The following is an 18,217-nucleotide window of genomic DNA, read 5'->3' on the forward strand; positions in this document are numbered from 1 at the left end:
AATTGAATTGAGTACTATAAGATATTATAATTCTGCTAAGAAAAGCATTATTTTTATCTTCTTTACTTTTAAAACAAATGTAGCTTCTACGGGAAAGAGAAAGGCCAGAGAGGCAAGGCTGAGAGACTGAAGAACAGGAATGGGCATCTCCATCCTTTTAAGTGAGTTCTTTTGAATTGGTTCTCAACATTTTTTCAAGATTTCTTCTTTCTGGATTGTTTTACATTTTATCAGGGACATGTGAATGATTTTACAGCTCATTCTTCCTTTCCCAGACCTCCTGTCACAGAATAAATGTATTGGCTTTCTTGGACAGATAACTGCCACTGCCAACTTGAAATATACGAATGATCTATCTCATCAATACAAGGGGAAAAAACAAATCTCCACTGAAAAGCTGTTGTTTCTGATATTTCAACATGGTCACACTAAAAAAAAAAAAATATTTTCTAAATGGGTAATCCTTATTTTATCAATTTTTATGACATTTAAAAAATAAAATCTGTACCTGGAATACAATTACGTTCATATTATAAGCCTGTTTCAATGCAAGATAACATTAACAAAATTAATTGCTTGGTGCGTACTGTTCTATGCAAAGCACTCAGCTTACCAACAGTTATGGCAGTATTTATTCAAGTATTTTGGCAGACAATAACCTCTGAGGGTAAATTTGAATAAGAAAAGCTCTAAACAATCATTCTGCAGTACAGTGCCAGCAAAGAAACAAACATATAATATATAAGGATATATATTTTGACCTGCAGTAATATGATCTTTCTTCAGTTAATCTACCAGATGTCACTTTGAGAAAGAGGACAGAAGTATTTTAAGGATATTGTAAACTTGAGGATTTTTGGGGAGCTTTTACCTAATTCATAATTTCTGCCAGTTACTAGAATTTTCATAATTCTTTGTTGTATAATTTGCTAAATAAACCACATGGAGGCCAGGACTTGAGAACTGGAAAACAGCAGAGATATCATATAACGGAATATGACCTGTATGCAGCAGGTTGAAATGAATGGCAAATAGAAATGTGATATGACAAGTAAGCAAAACTGTTTACTGTGCTGTGTGTTTACTGTAATATTATCAATATAAGAACTGAAAGCACCAGAAATGAGTTTTGTTTAATGTCCACCCAAGCGTTACTGTAATAATAGGTAACAATGTAATTGAGAAAGATCTGAATGGTTTTGTAAAGCCAAGTCTGAATTCGACATAAATTGATGGCGCCAGTAAAGTTCTAATTTTGATTTCATCCAGCCCTTCTCAGGGGATGCTTAATTCTGTAAAATGTGTAGAGATGTAAAACAAGTTTGTGGGGGGGCAGAGGATCAAACTCTGTATGTTAATTTGAACCATGAAGAGCATAATACACACAAACATGCTCTGTAAGTAATTGTTCAAATCCCAAAGCCATCTAACACGTTCCAGACTGCAGTAAAAAACTAAAATGTAATCAATGACAGATTATCGGTAATAGTGAGGTTCAGGTGGGGAATTTAGCTAAAAAACCTTAGGCCACAAGAAGAAATATATATGTTGTATTTTATCAAGTGCTGAATGATGAAAGTTAATTATGCACACAGGACACATCTTAAGATCTAATACAATTGTTCAACAAGCTCAGGAGAGGAAGGCAAATTAAAACATCCTGCTGAAAAACAATGAAATATCTGGCCCAGAATCAGTTTGGTTTCAGACAGAGAGCCATAAGACCCCTGTGACTGCGACTCAGATGCAGGATATGTCTACCATCAAATGAAAATCACTGTGAGAAAAGAAAATGTTTCTTTGTTTAAATATTTCTGCACCATGCAAATCAAAAAGGCATAGTGGCTGAAATTTGCTGTCTTCGTGTTTTGACCTTCTCGAACTTCAACAATATTTAGGGAAAAAGGAAAACGAGAAAGATTTAAAGAAACTTGTAATGTATTATCATTTTAATGTATGTATTTATTTATTGGCAGACACCCTTATACAGGGGGACTTGCAGGTAACATTAGCAAGACAAAAGTATTCAAATACAAACTTCAAAGTAAGCATAATACAAGTACAATTTAAAAATTACAAAAGTTCAGAATTTAAGTGTAGATATTTATTATTATTATTATTATTATTATTATTATTATTATTATTATTGATTTCTTAGCACACACCCTTATCCAGGTGTTACATACAGTTAATATAAAATACAAACACTATATCCTAGTTGAGGAGCCGTAAGAGAAATCACAGTAAAAACAACTGTGCACAGTTTTAGTGTAGGAATAAATTAATTATAGAAAAGTTTCTGAATGGGAAAATAAGAATGTGATGAAAGCAAAAGCTCGGCAGGTCAGAGGTCTTCCCTGAATAATATTAAGTATTTCTTTCACTTCTGTTGTCTTGTAGAGAAGCAGCTCAAGAGGTTGACAGTAAAGTGCAAATTTTCAACGATATCCGGAGAAAGAAGAAAGAGAGGAAGCAAAAGAAGCGTCTGAAGAAGGGGGATGACTGCAGCATGCCAGGCCTCACCTGTTTCACGCACAATAACGAGCACTGGCAGACGGCACCCTTCTGGAACCGTACGTCACAATGATCAGAATTCACAATCCAGCTGCCAATGTTAAATGAAGATGTTTAAACTTCTTGGCTCCTCACTTTATCACTTTATTCTCTATTAGGAGCACAGCTGGAGGAGAATGAATATGACTTCAGAGTAGTAATGATGAAAGGGAGTAACTCTTTTCACTTTATTGCAGTGGGAGGATTTTGTGCCTGCACCAGTTCCAATAACAACACCTACTGGTGCTTGCGGACGATTAACGAGACGCACAATATTCTCTTCTGTGAGTTTGCCACCGGCTTCTTGGAATATTTTGACATGAACAACGATCCCTACCAGGTGAGAGATGTGGTGACTTGAATTTATAGAGTAACCTTAAGCTGTGGAAGTTTGTTTTTTATACATCCTTACATTTTTACCAACTTGCTTATTATACGTTAAGACTTTTACAGGAACTGTTACATTATGCTGGGCATGGTTCTGTAAGAGGTGTATAGCTTATATTAAAAAATTAATTCTTAAGGAAAATATCCAGAAATTTTGAAATCTTCCATATTATTGGTGTGACGTGTTTAATTTGACCTTGTAATGCTCACAGTCTGGTTTTGCTGAGGGCTGTTTTAGGGTATTCTTCAAAAAATGTCCAAATAAGGTCTCCTGCACCTTCTCAGACTTTGTCTTAGAGTAGCAGATATCATATATTGTGACTAATCGTGATGTATTCATTAATTGAATGAATATTTGCAGTTGACCAATGCTGTGTACAGTGTGGATAGAGATGTTCTAAACCAACTCCATTCACAACTGATGGAGCTGAGGAGCTGCCAGGGACACAAACAATGCAACCCTCGGCCCAAGGGACAGGAAACAGGTAATTTTTAAAGTGTATTGTGCAGAATGTTATTTTCCTGCAAAATCTTGATAACCCTTCAACTGCACCATGCAGGATATATACTGTCAAGTTTACTACTAGTCAAACTACCATTAACACACAAAGAAGGATTGAATTACAGTTACAAGTACATGTACAAGAACGAGACCAGATAATACATTTTAGTTTTCTACGTAAGACTGTCTGTGGTGAATATCCTTCAGATTAGCATGACTTTAAATTACCAACAATCCACATTTAAAATCTCTCTCAAATCACTTAATCCTCAATGCAGAGGGAGGAATAATAAATCAGCCCCTTATTTTTGGTACCAGATTAGCACTCTCTGAGAGCACAGTTTCAGTTTTGCCTCAGCCTCTAATTACACCCACTCCACATCATGCCTGTCATTTATTTATTTAGCTTATGTTACACTAATGGGAAATCAAAAGTTTCAAATGGATTTATACTTTTCATAATGCTCTACAACCACTTGCATTAATCTTGTTTAGTTACAATTGTCTTCATTTCTGTATTTTGATAAGAACAGCTAAAAGTAATGAATGTTAATCTACCACTGTAGGAAAGGGGGATTCTCAGTGACTAGCTACTGTCTTTTAGCAATGCAACCTACCTTTTTTCTTCACTTCACATCTATGGCACTGGGTAACAGAATGAAGATGCTGCAACAGTTTTCTTCTTTACACTTTTTAACCTGATGTTACCAGAAAAACACTTTTAATTATATTAATTTCAATATCATCTAACTCTTTGAAACATTAGTTTTGTTTTTTAAGCCTGAAGAATGCACACTATATATTTGATACACACTCTTGGATATAGCGTTATAGCCCTGGATTAAATGCAAATGCCTTTCACATAAACAAGAAAAAGTAAAAGTTGTGATTCATTAATACTTAAGGGCTATTCACACTAAAGCATGTTGTTGTTTCTTTTAACCTTAACAATCTTTCTTATGAAATTAAATATCTTTCACACTGGAGAAAAATAAAACCTCTGGAAAAACAAAACAAATTGTGGTCATTGTCACAATTTTGAATAAAATGTAGTGCAAGCCTCCATAGAATTATTATTTAAGTACACAGAGAGAGTAAAAAAAAAAAAAAAAAAAAAAAAAAAAATATATATATATATATATATATATATATATATATATATATATTAAACATATGCACATTTTATGCACTAAAGCATTGATTCAAAAAGGCAAATTTAAAACAAAAATGGTTCCTGGCAACACTTCTCTTCATGGTTTGACATTGCAGTCTGAATATAAACATTTCAGTGAACACTGTAGTGTGATTAGCCCTCTATAAGTTTAGAATTATGCATGTGAAGGCTTTATTCATGAATGAGTTAATCCTGAAATGTGCCTACACACAAATGAAATGTTTGAGTTGAGATGATGGATGAAAACTAAGCTACAGAAACGAATTGGAGGATGGGGGTAATGGAAACCACTTTCTTCACAGTAAAAGGCAATCCACTAAACACTTGATTTATTTTTTTATGAAGGAAATGTATCTGGTTTTTAAATGGATTGTTGGAAACCAATTAACAACTATGTTGTGCCAAACCTTTAACATTTGACTTACTCAATGTGGAGATAATATCATAAGCTTTGTTGATTTAGCTCCATAGGCTGATGGGACTCACCACCCCTCCCACTGCCCACCCCTCTCCCTTCTGCCCTCTGCCCTCTCCCTGGCCCTTTGATTTTTTTTTTAACAAAGTGCATTTCTCTTTAGGATTTAGAAGCTGTGCATGAAGAACTACAGAATGATTTTTATATATTTTTATTTTACTGATTTAGACATTAACATAAACTTGCTCTTATTTTCCTAATCAGGAAATAAAGATGGAGGAAGCTATGATCCACACAGGTATCCAATCTCTTTGTTTTCTTCAGTGGCTTTCCAATAACTGCATGAGCCGGTCCATTTCAACTAATATTTCATGACGCATTGAGCTAAACATGTGGTGCATGCTGGTTTGTTCTAACAAGTGTATAACATCTGTTCCAGACCCACTGTTTCATGTGTAAAACCTCTGTTTGCACAAGAAATAAAAGCAACTCTATTTGCCATCAGATGTTCAGCCACATCAGTGCCATTTAATCCATCGTTTTCAATTCATACAATTGTAATGATTTTGCATACACTCACTTTTCAAAAAGGCATCTCATTCATTACATTAGTTTCCACAAATGTATTGTAAATATTGTATTTATTTGATTTTCATAGTTATTCCCATGAAGTTAATATTTGTTTCTGGGAATAAACTCTTCTTGCTAGCATTTTAATGTTATGTTTGTATTTATTATGCTATTTCAGCAATAGTTGTTCAAAAAAGTTTTGACAAATTGACTACAATTTACTACGCAATAAAAGCTTTGATATGTGAGTGTGTGGGGGGTGGAGGAGGGTTTTTGGAATTTGAAATTCTGTGAATATTTTCTCTTTGTAAATCCTCTCAAATGACATGGGTTTACTTTTCCTCATCTCTAAACAAGTCTTAAACAAGTCTTTGATTAATGTTTTTTAATATATCAAGTACCAATATATTTCTGATGTGTAGGCTAATCTGCCACAAATATGTTGCACATTTGTAATTATTTTGAAACACTACTTTTGAAACAAATTTTGAAATTCAGTTGCACAACTCATTGTTTAATAGAGCTTTTAAATCTGCTGGGGTTTCACTCAAGAGGACAGAAAGCAGATATATGTTATGGGTTGTGTGGCCTGAGATGAAGTTACAATTGACTCAAATTTGTTTGTGAGAGGACACTTTTAAGGAGACCTATCTGCCCAGGGCAATACAGTAATATTGTGATACTATATTTGTATATTGTCTGGGTTGCTCTACATCCCTGGGTGAAACATTAGTGAGTCCCATCCACGAACATGTTCTCTTAATATAAAGGAGGTCCCAGTGTTTGTGGGATATGATACCCCAAAGAGTCCTGCTATCCTGAGGAATCCCCAGCCTGAGCACATCTGTCATGTAATGTAATATATAGTCATGTAATCCATATATTATTTGTCTTATTTAAAAGCATCACCATGGGGAACCATTTCTACTCTGAAATAAATTATGATAATAAATATCTAAAGATTGAAATGTCTTACATAAGTTAACTCTTTAAATCAACACAGATAAAGATATATGCTTGTGTTACAGTTAACAGCTGTTGACTTCTCTGTCTCTTTTGACCTTCTCCATTTCTGATACCTGCTTACCAGGCTACAGCAGCATCGAAAGTGGTCAAAGTTGAGGAGGCCAGGCTTTTCATTCCAGTGAGTTGCTTAGCCAACATCAAATACTATTCCTTTTTCTCAACGTGGTACCTCAGGTTTTTTCACTTTTTAAACGTACATCTGTACATTACCTACTGTCTCTCTTGAAGGTCTTCCATAACCTTTCAAATCTGTTAAAGATGAAATCATGGAATCATCATCATATTGGTTAATTGGCATTTCGGGGTAGCTAATTCATTGTGACAACTATTAGAGCTGCTTACAGTATGAGAAAATATAGGGATTACTTAATTGAACACACAATGTTTTAACTGTATCCAGTGATTTCATCTTTGTCTTGTTCATGTCTGTACAGTTTTGGGGCCTGTCATATGTCATTCTATCAATAAAGTATTGGGACAAAAGAAAACCATCCAAAAAGACATTCGCTCACAATGTGTTTTGTTGGGTTTAGGCCAAATGTTGACCGCCACTTAATAGATGATGAGGTGTACTGTACCATTCCTCCCACAGTGTATTTGCTAGGTCAACAAGAAAAGTTAATCTCTGTAGACTCTTCCTGATTCACGGCTCCAATTCTTTGAACCACTTTGTTACTCCCCCAATGCGTGCGTCACTTAGTGTGTCATGAAAACACCTGTGTAGCAGACAGAGGCTTGTCCCAATACTTTGTCATATAGGGTACATATTTTAATTCCACCATTCCCCATTTCTTCAGGGTGAGGTAAAATATCCTGTATCGGTGTGGCGGTAATGATCTGGTATTCTTATTCATTACCAAATGTAAAAGACCACTCAAGGACTAAGGAACAGGTGATTTAGTATTACCATGGTATTGACTCTAGTAGACCAGCTGAAGGGTTCCTCTAAATCTGTCACAGTGCTGGCTACTTTGGACAAATGGACGTTCCCAAGAGTCTGTAGTTGCTGGAGGTTAATGCAGTAGCCTTTCAGTGATTTCAGTTGTTTCTGGCCTTAGCCTAAAGCATTTTATCATTTCACTTAGCAGAGTAAAGTTTAGTTTAGTTTTTTAAAATATTGGGCAGCTTCACTGTCTAATATACTCATTCACACATACTTAGTGTACTCTACAGTAAAAAATAGATGTATAAGGCTATAAAACATGTTTTGATGGTCTTTTGCATCATGGTAATGGATGAGATCCAAACATTTGGTTCTTTCTTTGGTTTTTCAAGAGCGCGGGATGCTACAGATACTGAAAGCTGGTTTGATGATTAGCTCTCCCTATTAAATGTGAAAATAATGTATCTGGCAGGTAATGAAAGGTCTTTTTATCCTGCTTTACTGTGTATCATCTTAATTGTTACTTTTTTTTGTTAACGCGTTTGCAGTAACACACATTCATCTTCACATTTCAATGGCTTTGACAAAATATGATCAAAATAGGAACATCACTGAATGTGGTCTGTGCAACAGAGCTGCAACCTCACCTGACAGCAGAGGATGAGCCACACGCCTTTAATCCACACGTCTCTTGACTTGGCATATCCTTGTTGCCTAGCACTAGCAGCTCTGTACTTCTGTTCTGCTTTTTGCTTTTGTCACCCTTTTACTTTCTTGTGTCAGAGATCACCCGTTCACTGCCATGAAGCACTTTTGCTCTGGAAGCGCCTCAGTGAGTTCACCGAGGAGAGACTAACACAGTAAACCAAGGGCTCTACTCTGTCTTCTTCATATTAGACTAAATATTGAATCTGTTGTTTCAGACCTGCCTTATGTTTGTGTTATCAGCGCATTCATTTCAAATTTCCTTTTAATTCATATTCATTTGTTCATTTTGAAGAATCCACGGCCGTCTGCAGATACCATAGACTATTCAAAGGATTCTTTTGAATCCTTTTCTGAAAAGGCTGATCTTCTTCCTGGAATTTAGAGCGGTTATAAAGACCTTTGATTACACATCTTTGTCCTTTACATTTGTATTAAAAACCAAATGTGGCACAATTAGAAAAATACAATATGACATATGACACCAGGCTTATTATAGTAGCATCTGTTACATATATATGTTACATATAATCATGTCACATACATGTTTTTCTTCACTGATATGTTTCACGTAATACATACATTTCAGAAGGTTTTTTCCACTTGTCTCTGCATACTGCTCCTTGCTTGTGTGTGTGGGTTTAATGCTTGATGAAAAAGGATACAAGGTACTGCCTTGGTATGTGGGACGTCTGTAATCACGTCTTGATCTCGGAGCAGGCATGATTGCATGTTGTGTAATCAGTTAAAGGTATACATTTTCTCTATTTTATTATACAAGTCCTGCTTGACCACACACTGACCTTTGTTTCTTTTCTCCACAGTGGACAACCACTATGGGACGGACGAAAAGGCTAAGCTGCCCAACTTCACTGTTGACGTCAACTGGCAGGGACTGGAAGATTTGTACTGTGTGAACGACAGCCTGTATGAGTACAGATACAATTATAGTCCAAGCCCGGATGACTGGACAAATTTTCAGAAGGATGTAGATAGTATGTTTGCACTGTTGAGCATTTTTTATGAAAACAATGAAACACAAACGCCTGACACCTTTAACGAGTTCGCCTCTGGGGACGTGCCCCCGGCGGAGTCCGCAGACAACGAATCCAGTGGCGAGATGGCACCTGAGGAGGGGAGACAGCCTGGCGCTGCCACACCAGCCCCCGCCATCACCGCGCCGCTCAGCACAGGCTTCCTTGAATTGCGTAACGACATACCTGAGAAACCCCACCCCGCCTCCGCAACCTGGAGCTTCCTCCCTAAGGAGACGTGGGCCCAGCAGCTGGAAGAGGGACTAGACAGCGATGGGCTCATTTTCAGCGGCAACGGTTTCACCGAGATGGAGACTAGACACGACTCCCTCTTGCGGTCGGCTGCTAGTCTACAGTCGGACCTGGCGTTGCCCAAGGAAGACAACAAGGAGGACATTTTTGAAGCCCAGGGTTACCTTCCAGTAGATCTGGACTATCGCAGCCCAGAGCAGACTGTGAACCTTACAGCTGCTGGTCCCATTCAGCAGGACACTGCAAAGAGCAGGAGAACAGACAGCTGGTTAGAGACGCACAGCTCTGGCACGGGGGATTCAGAAGGCAGCGGCTCCACCTCCTCTCCCTTCAACTGAATTTGAACTGAAAGTAGTTTTGTTGGACACTGTGAAGCCAGGAGAGAGACAGGAAATAAAAATAAAAAACCGCAGCAGATGTGATACTATTCAATGCAGAAGCAGGTCTTGTGATCTTGTAATATGATTTAGATGTTGTGATGTCATGATGTTATTATTTTTTTACAGGTGCTTTCAGTAATTAGAAATCAGTGTTATGTGTTTATAGGAAAGAAGAAAAGTACGCACACCAGCAACTGTACTGAAATATTGCAGTTTCATTTTAATGGAAAGTGAACGATTGCTTCAAAGTATGTTTTTTTTTTTCTTCTTAATATATATTTTTTATGAAAGGTCAAGTAAATGGTGAAACCATTGCAGCGCAGTCTTCCACCGTAACAACCACTGACCGTCTTGATCCCAGCAGTTTGTTTTAAACTCTAATGCACTTTTAACGTTGGCCTTTTTTCACTGTTACGACTGCTGCCTTACTCTCAGAATAGTGTTCGCCTTTTGGTTTTCTTTGTTCATTTTGTTCTACACTTCCAAAGCTTGTAGTTAAAACTTGTGGATAACAAACACTAATTTGGTATCCACTAGATTTGAATAAAATTTGGTTAGAAAAATGGCTGATATTTATGACTGTTTTACACCCAATAATCAAATAAAACTTTCCTGTAAACACCCCAATACATATTTAAAAATTATATGTACATGTACACTGTGAACAGGATTTATTATTACCACTCTAATGCACAGTGCAATACATTGGGGGTGGCACTTTATTTAACACAATGATAATTACCATATGATGTTACAGTTTAGGTTCCTTGGACACGCGTGTATTTCAGGTTAATCGGTTTCCTTGGTGTGTAGTTGATTCAGATCACAGTGGATGAGAACTGTTGATTGCATTTGATTGAAGATTGTCACAATAACACTGCTCTTTGTTTATAATGCCGTTTCTGTATTCCATTTTGTCTGTGTGTTTTTCTGTAAATAACATCTTCAGTGTAAGCTGTATTTTGAATGAGGCACATATACCGATTGCAAAGACAATTGTAATAGTTCAAAGTTTTTCTACTCTTCTATTATGATCTCTAAAATGTACATTTGAAAGGGGCTATGAATTCAGACCTTTTGTATCCATTCATTAGGCCAAGGAACAAGTATAGAAATGAAAAATGTTCAAAATGAATTGGAGGTAAAAGAAATGGAACACCCTCTAAATTGATTAATATAAAATTCACTGGGTGACCATATGCAATGGGGTTCCTCATTCAAAGGAAGTGAAGCCAGGAAAGTGATTTGAAGCGCAAAGCTCAAGAGATCACCTGACTTTGCTTCTCAAGGTTGGACACAGCCTTGCCAGTAAGTTTTTTTGTTTTTGTTTTTTAAGCAGAAAAGGATTTTAATCTGGAGTCCAGTTTAGGATAAATGTAGGGAACTAAATGGAAACATGGTGACCTATATTATAAGATAATTACACATTTGAAACAAACCACCATTTTATGTCTTTAACTGTTTTACTTTTGAGTTGGGAGAGCACTGGACTAAATGAGTAATCACCTGGCGCCAGAATCGCACAATTAAAGCTTTATATGACCTTCACACCTACACAAAGCAGCTGTGTATGATCGTAGCCCCCCACATACAATTAAAATCCATAACCTTCTGCATAATCACAGTATTATGTATATTGGACTCTATGTAACAATGTTTAAGCACACACCAGACTATTAAGTATGGAGGACTTGGGCAGTTAAAATTCACAGCCTTGATGGAAATGTAGTATAATGGAAACAAACAGCAATTACAAAGTTTAGCAGACATGAATATTGGACAGTACTGTGGGGGAACATAGACACTTCTGTGGTTTCTGGGGGGCTCTTCTGAATGTGTCAGGCTGTGGTTGTAGGATCAGGCCGTGATCTCCCGTCAGCTTCATAAACAAGGTGTTGTGTTTTTTAATTTTCTCTTTAAAGAGGTCACTGCCTGCAATTCTAATAACTGACATATTTATGGTTTTATATATGTAAACAAAACAATAATAAGGACAGACAGAGACAAAACAAGATGCAAAATGATCTGGTGAGTCTGCCATGGCAGTTTCCTGGGCCGTCTTTGATGAGGCTTTCCAGTACAGGAGTGAGAGTTCAGACGATATTGAGCCGATGAGCGCCGGCCAGAGGAGAGGGTCACAGGTTATTCTTTAAAATAGTGTCATTGATGCACAATGACTTAACACAGGTTTATTGCCGTTGTATTTTTTTAACTGTAAAACTATCAATAAATGTGTTATAAATTATTTGATCTCTTGTTTTTTATCTACAGCATCAAAGCACTTGGGGTTCGTGTGTTGTTATAATGGTGTGTGAGTTCAGAGAGCCGGTCAGAATACTTGAACGTGTCTGAAGTGAGCCAATGTTTAATCTCCACTCACAATATAACAAACATTTACAACTTGTATACCTATAACAGCCAATTGTTTTGGATGAAGTAAACAAGTGCCATATACTTGGGGGGAATGGTAAAAGGCACATTAATATGTTGATGGACAAATAATGTTATGAAACCGTAATTTGTTCAGTCTTACTCTATTAAACTAGAATTTGGCAACTTAATTAACTTTTTTTTTTTTTTTTTTTTTTTTTTTTTGTGACACAGGTGAACCCGTTGCTTTATCAGATTTGTGCTTAAAACGTATCATGATAGAATATAGAATACCTTTACAAATATAGAGGTTGGGCCATTATGAAACATCTTTGTAATCAAGAAGACACTGAAACATTTAATTCAAAATTGTCAATCAGATCATTACAATTTTATCTTCATCAGCAATCCTCTGGCCTGGACTTGTAATTGTTACCTAAAACTAAACATGGCTCGGTATGGGAGAAAGTTTCATGCCTTTTCTACATTTCTTTGCCTTTCCCATCACTGAGAACATCTTGGATTAAAGGACAGGATTGTGTTGTGTACTTGGTTTAATTCGGTTTAGTTTTCATCAGATGAAATCTATAGACCTATAATTCTTACACAACGACTTTGAAAAAAATAAAACACCCATTTGTATAGTTCATTCATCTTTATTTTTATTGACAAATATCAAGTATTCAAAGTATTTGTAAACTAAGTGTTCACATGTTATATTTTGTTCCTGTCCGATGAATGAAACAAGGGATTTACTGTATTTAAATACAATATTAATAAAAATGAACAAAAATGTTTTGTTTTGTTTTTTTGTTTCTACAGACTACCTAAAATAATCCACATGAAAAACATCCAGGCAATTTTCGCTTTCTTTTCAACAGTTACACCAAATACACTGACAGTAGGAAAAGGAGACTGCTCATGTGACGAGCACGTGTGGCCTCTTCGCCCTGGGAGAGAGCTGCTTTCACCCCAATGATCAGAGGTATGTGGTTGTTCATAAATGCCCATTTTAACAGAAAAAGCATTTTAATCATACTTGTTATAACTCCCCAAGAATTAGTGCAAGCAAATAAATCAACCAATCTTCACTCATCCTTCAGAAACAAAACATAACTTATCCAGGTGGATTACTGCTTCTACACTATAGCTTATGTTTATTCTGGTATGTTTTTTGTTTGTTTTTTTGGAACATTTTAAGCAGTTTAAGCGAATCAATGTTTGATTATATTTATGAGAAATGCTGTCCATTATTCCCTTCATGTAGTAACATGACATAACCCTGTAATCCTCTGAAAATTAACTAATTAAAATAAGGTTTTATTAGTAGTATTAAGGACATAATTTGTTTATATAAAGGGCCTGTCTGTGTATAAACTGTAGACCTATTTCTTCTAAACATTGTAAAGTGGACTGCATTAACCATAATCTTTTCTGAATATTGTTTTAATAAGGATGTTTAGATTGATATGACTTAAGCATTCAAATGGGTTTACTAAGCTATTGAAGTGAGGCATTACAGCAGATTCATGCAGTCCTCAAAATACAGGTGTTGCCAAGTTACAGTATTGTCATTTTGCCTTAGAAATCCTAACAAAATAATATTGTGGTGTAAAACTTTTGATTTAAAAGCAATTAGCTCATTAAAGTATACAGACTAGTCTGGATGAATGTTATGTATTATAGCAACGTTGTGGAACAAGTACAGTTACTGGGACGACCAGAAAAACAACATGATTTACAATTGATAAGTGGAATTGTTTTACCCGTATTTTGTATCCATTATTAAATTATCCAAGGAAAAAAATACATATATATTGTTGATTATAGCTATATCTTTTTAAAGTTTGTTATTTTTGCATGTTCAAATATTGTTTTTAATAGCTTTGCTGGATAACTATATGCATTGTGGACTATCAATTTAGTTTTATATTATGTAGACAATTTGAATGTAATGGTTACATATATAGTGGGAATTTTATCAAAACAGTTTTTCAATATTTTCAATGGACTACTCCATTCACAGTTCCTTGCAAATATCAGATAGGACAATTTGATAAATGTCTGCATTTGCTTCAGAGTAATCCAAGGCCATCTTAATAGATACAGTGAAAGACATAAGAGCAATGTAGAGATTATGTGAAAGTAAAACAATCTGCCCAAGTCCTCCAGGCTTTACCAGTAATGATTTTCATTCTGAAGAGAAATGCTTCCAAAATGCACTTATGCCACAAATCAAGTCTAACTTACTGTTCTAGTAATAGTAGTAAAATAATTGATAAAGTAATACTTTAAACTTGGGTATGTAGACTGTAAATGCAGTAAGACCCAGCTAAATCTATTGCAGAGTACTGCTCATACTCCAGGCTACTATAACTGTACCTGTGTGCACACGGCTATCCTTGCACAGCTGTAGCGCTAACTGGTTTAATACTGTGTTAGATCCTACAAGGTTAAATACTTTAGGTCCCTATTTAATGAGTTATGAGGTTCCCCAGAGTGGTACTGGTGTTGGATCCCTTTGGAAGGGTTGTGTCACCAGTAAGAAGTTCAGCAGACAAAACACTCATTCGCAGCAAAAAGGCAGCATTTTGTAATTAGGCAATACTTTCCCCCACTCAGACCTACTCTGCATGCCACCGCAACCAGTTCACGGCATTTCAACCTGATCTCTGAATATTTACACAAACACGGACCACACAGACCTTCTCTGGGTCTTGTTAGTCCTCTAAGTGAGAAAATGACAACTGCATACTGTTTTGTTCGGCTTCTCTGATTTTAGAAGAAATTACTGCTGCTGAGGAATGTGATCTTCGCAGCAGTTCAGCCTATTTAGTTCAGGACACCAGGCGTTACAGTTCCAGGTCAGAATGTGACAAACTGGCCTTCGACCGCCAGTAGCTGATTATATTGCAAACCTGCTGTTAGCCTTATAGCTTGAGGCACTGTTAGGTTGCTTGTCCACACTGAGCAAACATGTAGAGCTTAGTACCCTGAATGAACTATTACATTTTTGTTAATGTGGCTAATTGGAAAATACAAATGTGAAGAACATACTAATAACCGTCTTGAGGGGCAAGAAAATACAAGAGCTTGCATAGTACATATTTAAATTTGTGCTTGCTAAGTAGCTGTTCTTCAGTCATCTTAGCCTATTACAAGAGTGTTCATCTTGTGATACACACTAAATGTATGGCTGATATGGAAGAGCTTCCTCATTCCTCCACATAGCACCACATTATAGAAGTCTGAAGTACATTTTTGTCATTTAAAAAATGTATTCTTAATCACTCTTTCATTTTGGATAGAGGCGGTGATATGTACAAGATCATTGACTCGTCAGGGTTATAAATTCTCACCTCAACTTTAGTTACACACTAAAAATAATAATTAAAAGAAATAATAATTAAAAAACAGAATCCTAAACAGAAAAAACGAATAGAAATAAATAAAAAGCTCTCGTTGCTTTGAGGAATCCAGCCCTCGGTCAGTTGAGTATCAGTGTATGCGTTTATGGTTGCCTGTCTTAATACTGGTCAGTGTACGACTGGTGAAACGAAGTGATGAAGAGGAAGGCACGTGTTTTTCAAACTGGAAACGGATCAAGGGCGCCTTAGCTCAATGCAGATCCCTAGAGAGAGATCTTTTTTTTGTTTCGTTTTCCTCTATAACAGCCAATTATGTCAAGCTGTTAACTAGATATCGCCAGCAACTTCCTCCAGCACATTTCCCGGCGGCGTTATTGCTTCCAGTGCCTGGCCGGGACAGCTCTGGCTGCTCTGCCCGTGGCTGAGAGCGAGGGCCTCAGGCTGCTCGGCCCTGGAGTTGAAGGCAGGGCAGGAGCGAGTCCGTGCATAGTTCTGCTGGGGGCCGGCGTGGCAGATGAGCTCGGCAATGGTGCTCACCGGGGACGCCCTCTGCCTCCACTGCTGCAGCCTGTCCTCCTTGTACTTGATGGAGTACCATGTCAAAAAGATGAACACAAAGCCCACGAACTTCAGGCTGGCCGCCAGCCCGAAGTACACAAAGCGGAAGGACGTGACGTCATACTCCCAACAGGAGCCGTGGACGCCGCAGTCCTGCTGCCACAGCATGCACGTGGTGTCGATGACCGCGCCAAAGTAGATGGGCGTCGGAATGTAAGCTGAGGGGGAGAAAGAAGGGAGAATTCCTAACCACCACACCTGAACACTTTATTACTATGCACATATCCCTCATGTTGTGAAATACTGAAATGGACCATTACATGCAGCATGTTGGACATGTAGTTTATGAAGCAATACTTACATACATATAAACTGAAATGTGTTTTTACTCACCGAGAGTTCTGAGAAGAACAAACTGCATTCCCAGTGCAAAAGGTCTCTCCTGTTCATCTACTGACCTGTATAACAAATGCAGTTTTACATTTATGTAAAACAAGTCCACAATTGTAGGCTGGTATCTTCAAAGCAAAAGTTAAGGATAATTTTATTCATAAAGTACATTTAAGAGCCACAAATTGAAATAAATGTGCAATAATAATAAATAATAATAATAAAAAAGATAAATAAAATCAAAACTCCATTAAAATTAGCATTGGCACAAATCCTAGAGACAAATTGTATTTCTACATGCTAGTCATATATGTAGTCTAGTGCAAACACACATTAAGCATGTGCAAATCCTTCAGTCACAGATGAAGACAGAAGACAGGCACCCAAGCGCCTTCCTTACCTGAGAGTCACGATGATTGCCGAGGGCTGTGCGCAGGCTGTGATGAGGGTGACGATGAAGAGGAATATGAGAAAAGGAATGAGAGTGTTGCAGGTGCGATCGCACTTCCCCGACAGCGCATAGCCGTTCTCGTTCAGGTACGTCTTCACGATGACCAGGCGGAGTTGGCTGCGCTGCCCCCCGGTGGGCGGGGTGATCACCTGCCTGCTCTGCACACAGGCGCAGTCTGTATAGTTCTTGATCTGGAGAGACGGACACAGGCGGGCCACATTTTCAGTTTCAACACTTTATAAGGAGCATTATTTATGATGATATGAGACATTAGTATTACAAGCTGCTGTGGATCACTAATGAAATGTGCAGCAGCACAAAAAGGAGCCTGTCATCCAAAAAACATGACAAGCAAAAGCTGTTAGCTGATAAGTAAGTTACATCTGTGAAGGGTTGTAATTTTTACTATGAATATAATTATAATTTGGCTACGAGAGAAAGCCTCTGTTACTAGATAGGAAACTCAGCCTCCTGACAATCTGAAACCAAAGTGGATTCCGGGTTTTGTCCCGAGCCAATCCCGAGCCACAGGGAAGCAAACACTGTGTTTAAGCTGCTTACCTGAACACAGCAAGAAAGATTCATAAAGATGACTATTCGTCCTGTATTACAGGGCTGCCTCGATTGACCTTGATGGAATCTGGTATCACAGACATCTAGAAGGATTACTGTATAAATCCTAATGACTAATTTGCAAGCAAGAATGCAGACTATATGAAATCAATTATAGTTTGATGTTAAAAATATAGCTTTGAACACTGTTGTATTCATTGCTCACTGCATATCAATATGGATTTGTGTCATAAAGTGCCTGTATTTTCACCTTTTTCGTGTGTAGCAAAGCAATAATTCCTTCTTGCTGGGCAAAGTTCCAGCAGGAATACTGAACAAATATGAAGTCTTGCCATTGAAACATTACTCTCTATAGTCAACTGTTTGTCACAAATATGCACTTACATGCACTTTAATAAAACACAGAATTGTAACATACGTTTGTCATATATTCCAATACTGGATAGGAATTAAGAGCACTGTTGTGAACTCAACAATGCCCAGCAGGTGGCACCAGAGCCTCTGTTTTTACATTTCACATCACAGAAAAGGCAGAACTCATTTTCAACATTCGTTTTTTGTGTCCAGTTTATGTCCACAAGAAAATGTTTTCTTCCGTCGGATTTTCTGATCAAGTATATATCATT

The 18,217-nt window shown here is 37.2% G+C and overlaps 2 protein-coding genes across 9 annotated transcripts in view; one reads left to right on the plus strand and one right to left on the minus strand.

Moving 5' to 3' along the window:
• Positions 1 to 12,126, plus strand: part of sulf1 (sulfatase 1) — a 120,440-nt gene extending 108,314 nt beyond the window's left edge. For 4 of the 6 annotated variants that reach the window (XM_066720860.1, XM_066720871.1, XM_066720838.1 and 1 more), the window contains exons 15-19: positions 84 to 161; positions 2,401 to 2,573; positions 2,751 to 2,893; positions 3,302 to 3,425; positions 9,040 to 12,126. In XM_066720860.1, coding sequence (XP_066576957.1) covers positions 84 to 161; positions 2,401 to 2,573; positions 2,751 to 2,893; positions 3,302 to 3,425; positions 9,040 to 9,839 — 1,318 coding nt within the window. In that variant the 3' untranslated portion in view covers positions 9,840 to 12,126. Of the gene's footprint in view, positions 1 to 83; positions 162 to 2,400; positions 2,574 to 2,750; positions 2,894 to 3,301; positions 3,426 to 5,295; positions 5,330 to 6,691; positions 6,746 to 9,039 lie in introns of all 6 variants that reach the window. The other 2 variants (XM_066720882.1, XM_066720894.1) reach the window with 2 other exon arrangements.
• A 2,045-nt stretch (positions 12,127 to 14,171) lies between these two features.
• slco5a1 (solute carrier organic anion transporter family member 5A1) overlaps positions 14,172 to 18,217 on the minus strand; it is a 39,694-nt gene continuing 35,648 nt past the window's right edge. For all 3 annotated transcript variants that reach the window (XM_066720908.1, XM_066720925.1, XM_066720917.1), the window contains 3 exons: positions 16,968 to 17,209; positions 16,571 to 16,635; positions 14,172 to 16,395 (listed from right to left, as the gene is read on the minus strand). In XM_066720908.1, the coding sequence (XP_066577005.1) occupies positions 15,947 to 16,395; positions 16,571 to 16,635; positions 16,968 to 17,209 (756 nt within the window). In that variant the 3' untranslated portion in view covers positions 14,172 to 15,946. The remainder of the gene's footprint in view (positions 16,396 to 16,570; positions 16,636 to 16,967; positions 17,210 to 18,217) is intronic.

Source organism: Amia ocellicauda, chromosome 2, assembly GCF_036373705.1.
Source record: "Amia ocellicauda isolate fAmiCal2 chromosome 2, fAmiCal2.hap1, whole genome shotgun sequence".
NCBI classification, from domain to species: Eukaryota; Metazoa; Chordata; class Actinopteri; order Amiiformes; family Amiidae; genus Amia; species Amia ocellicauda.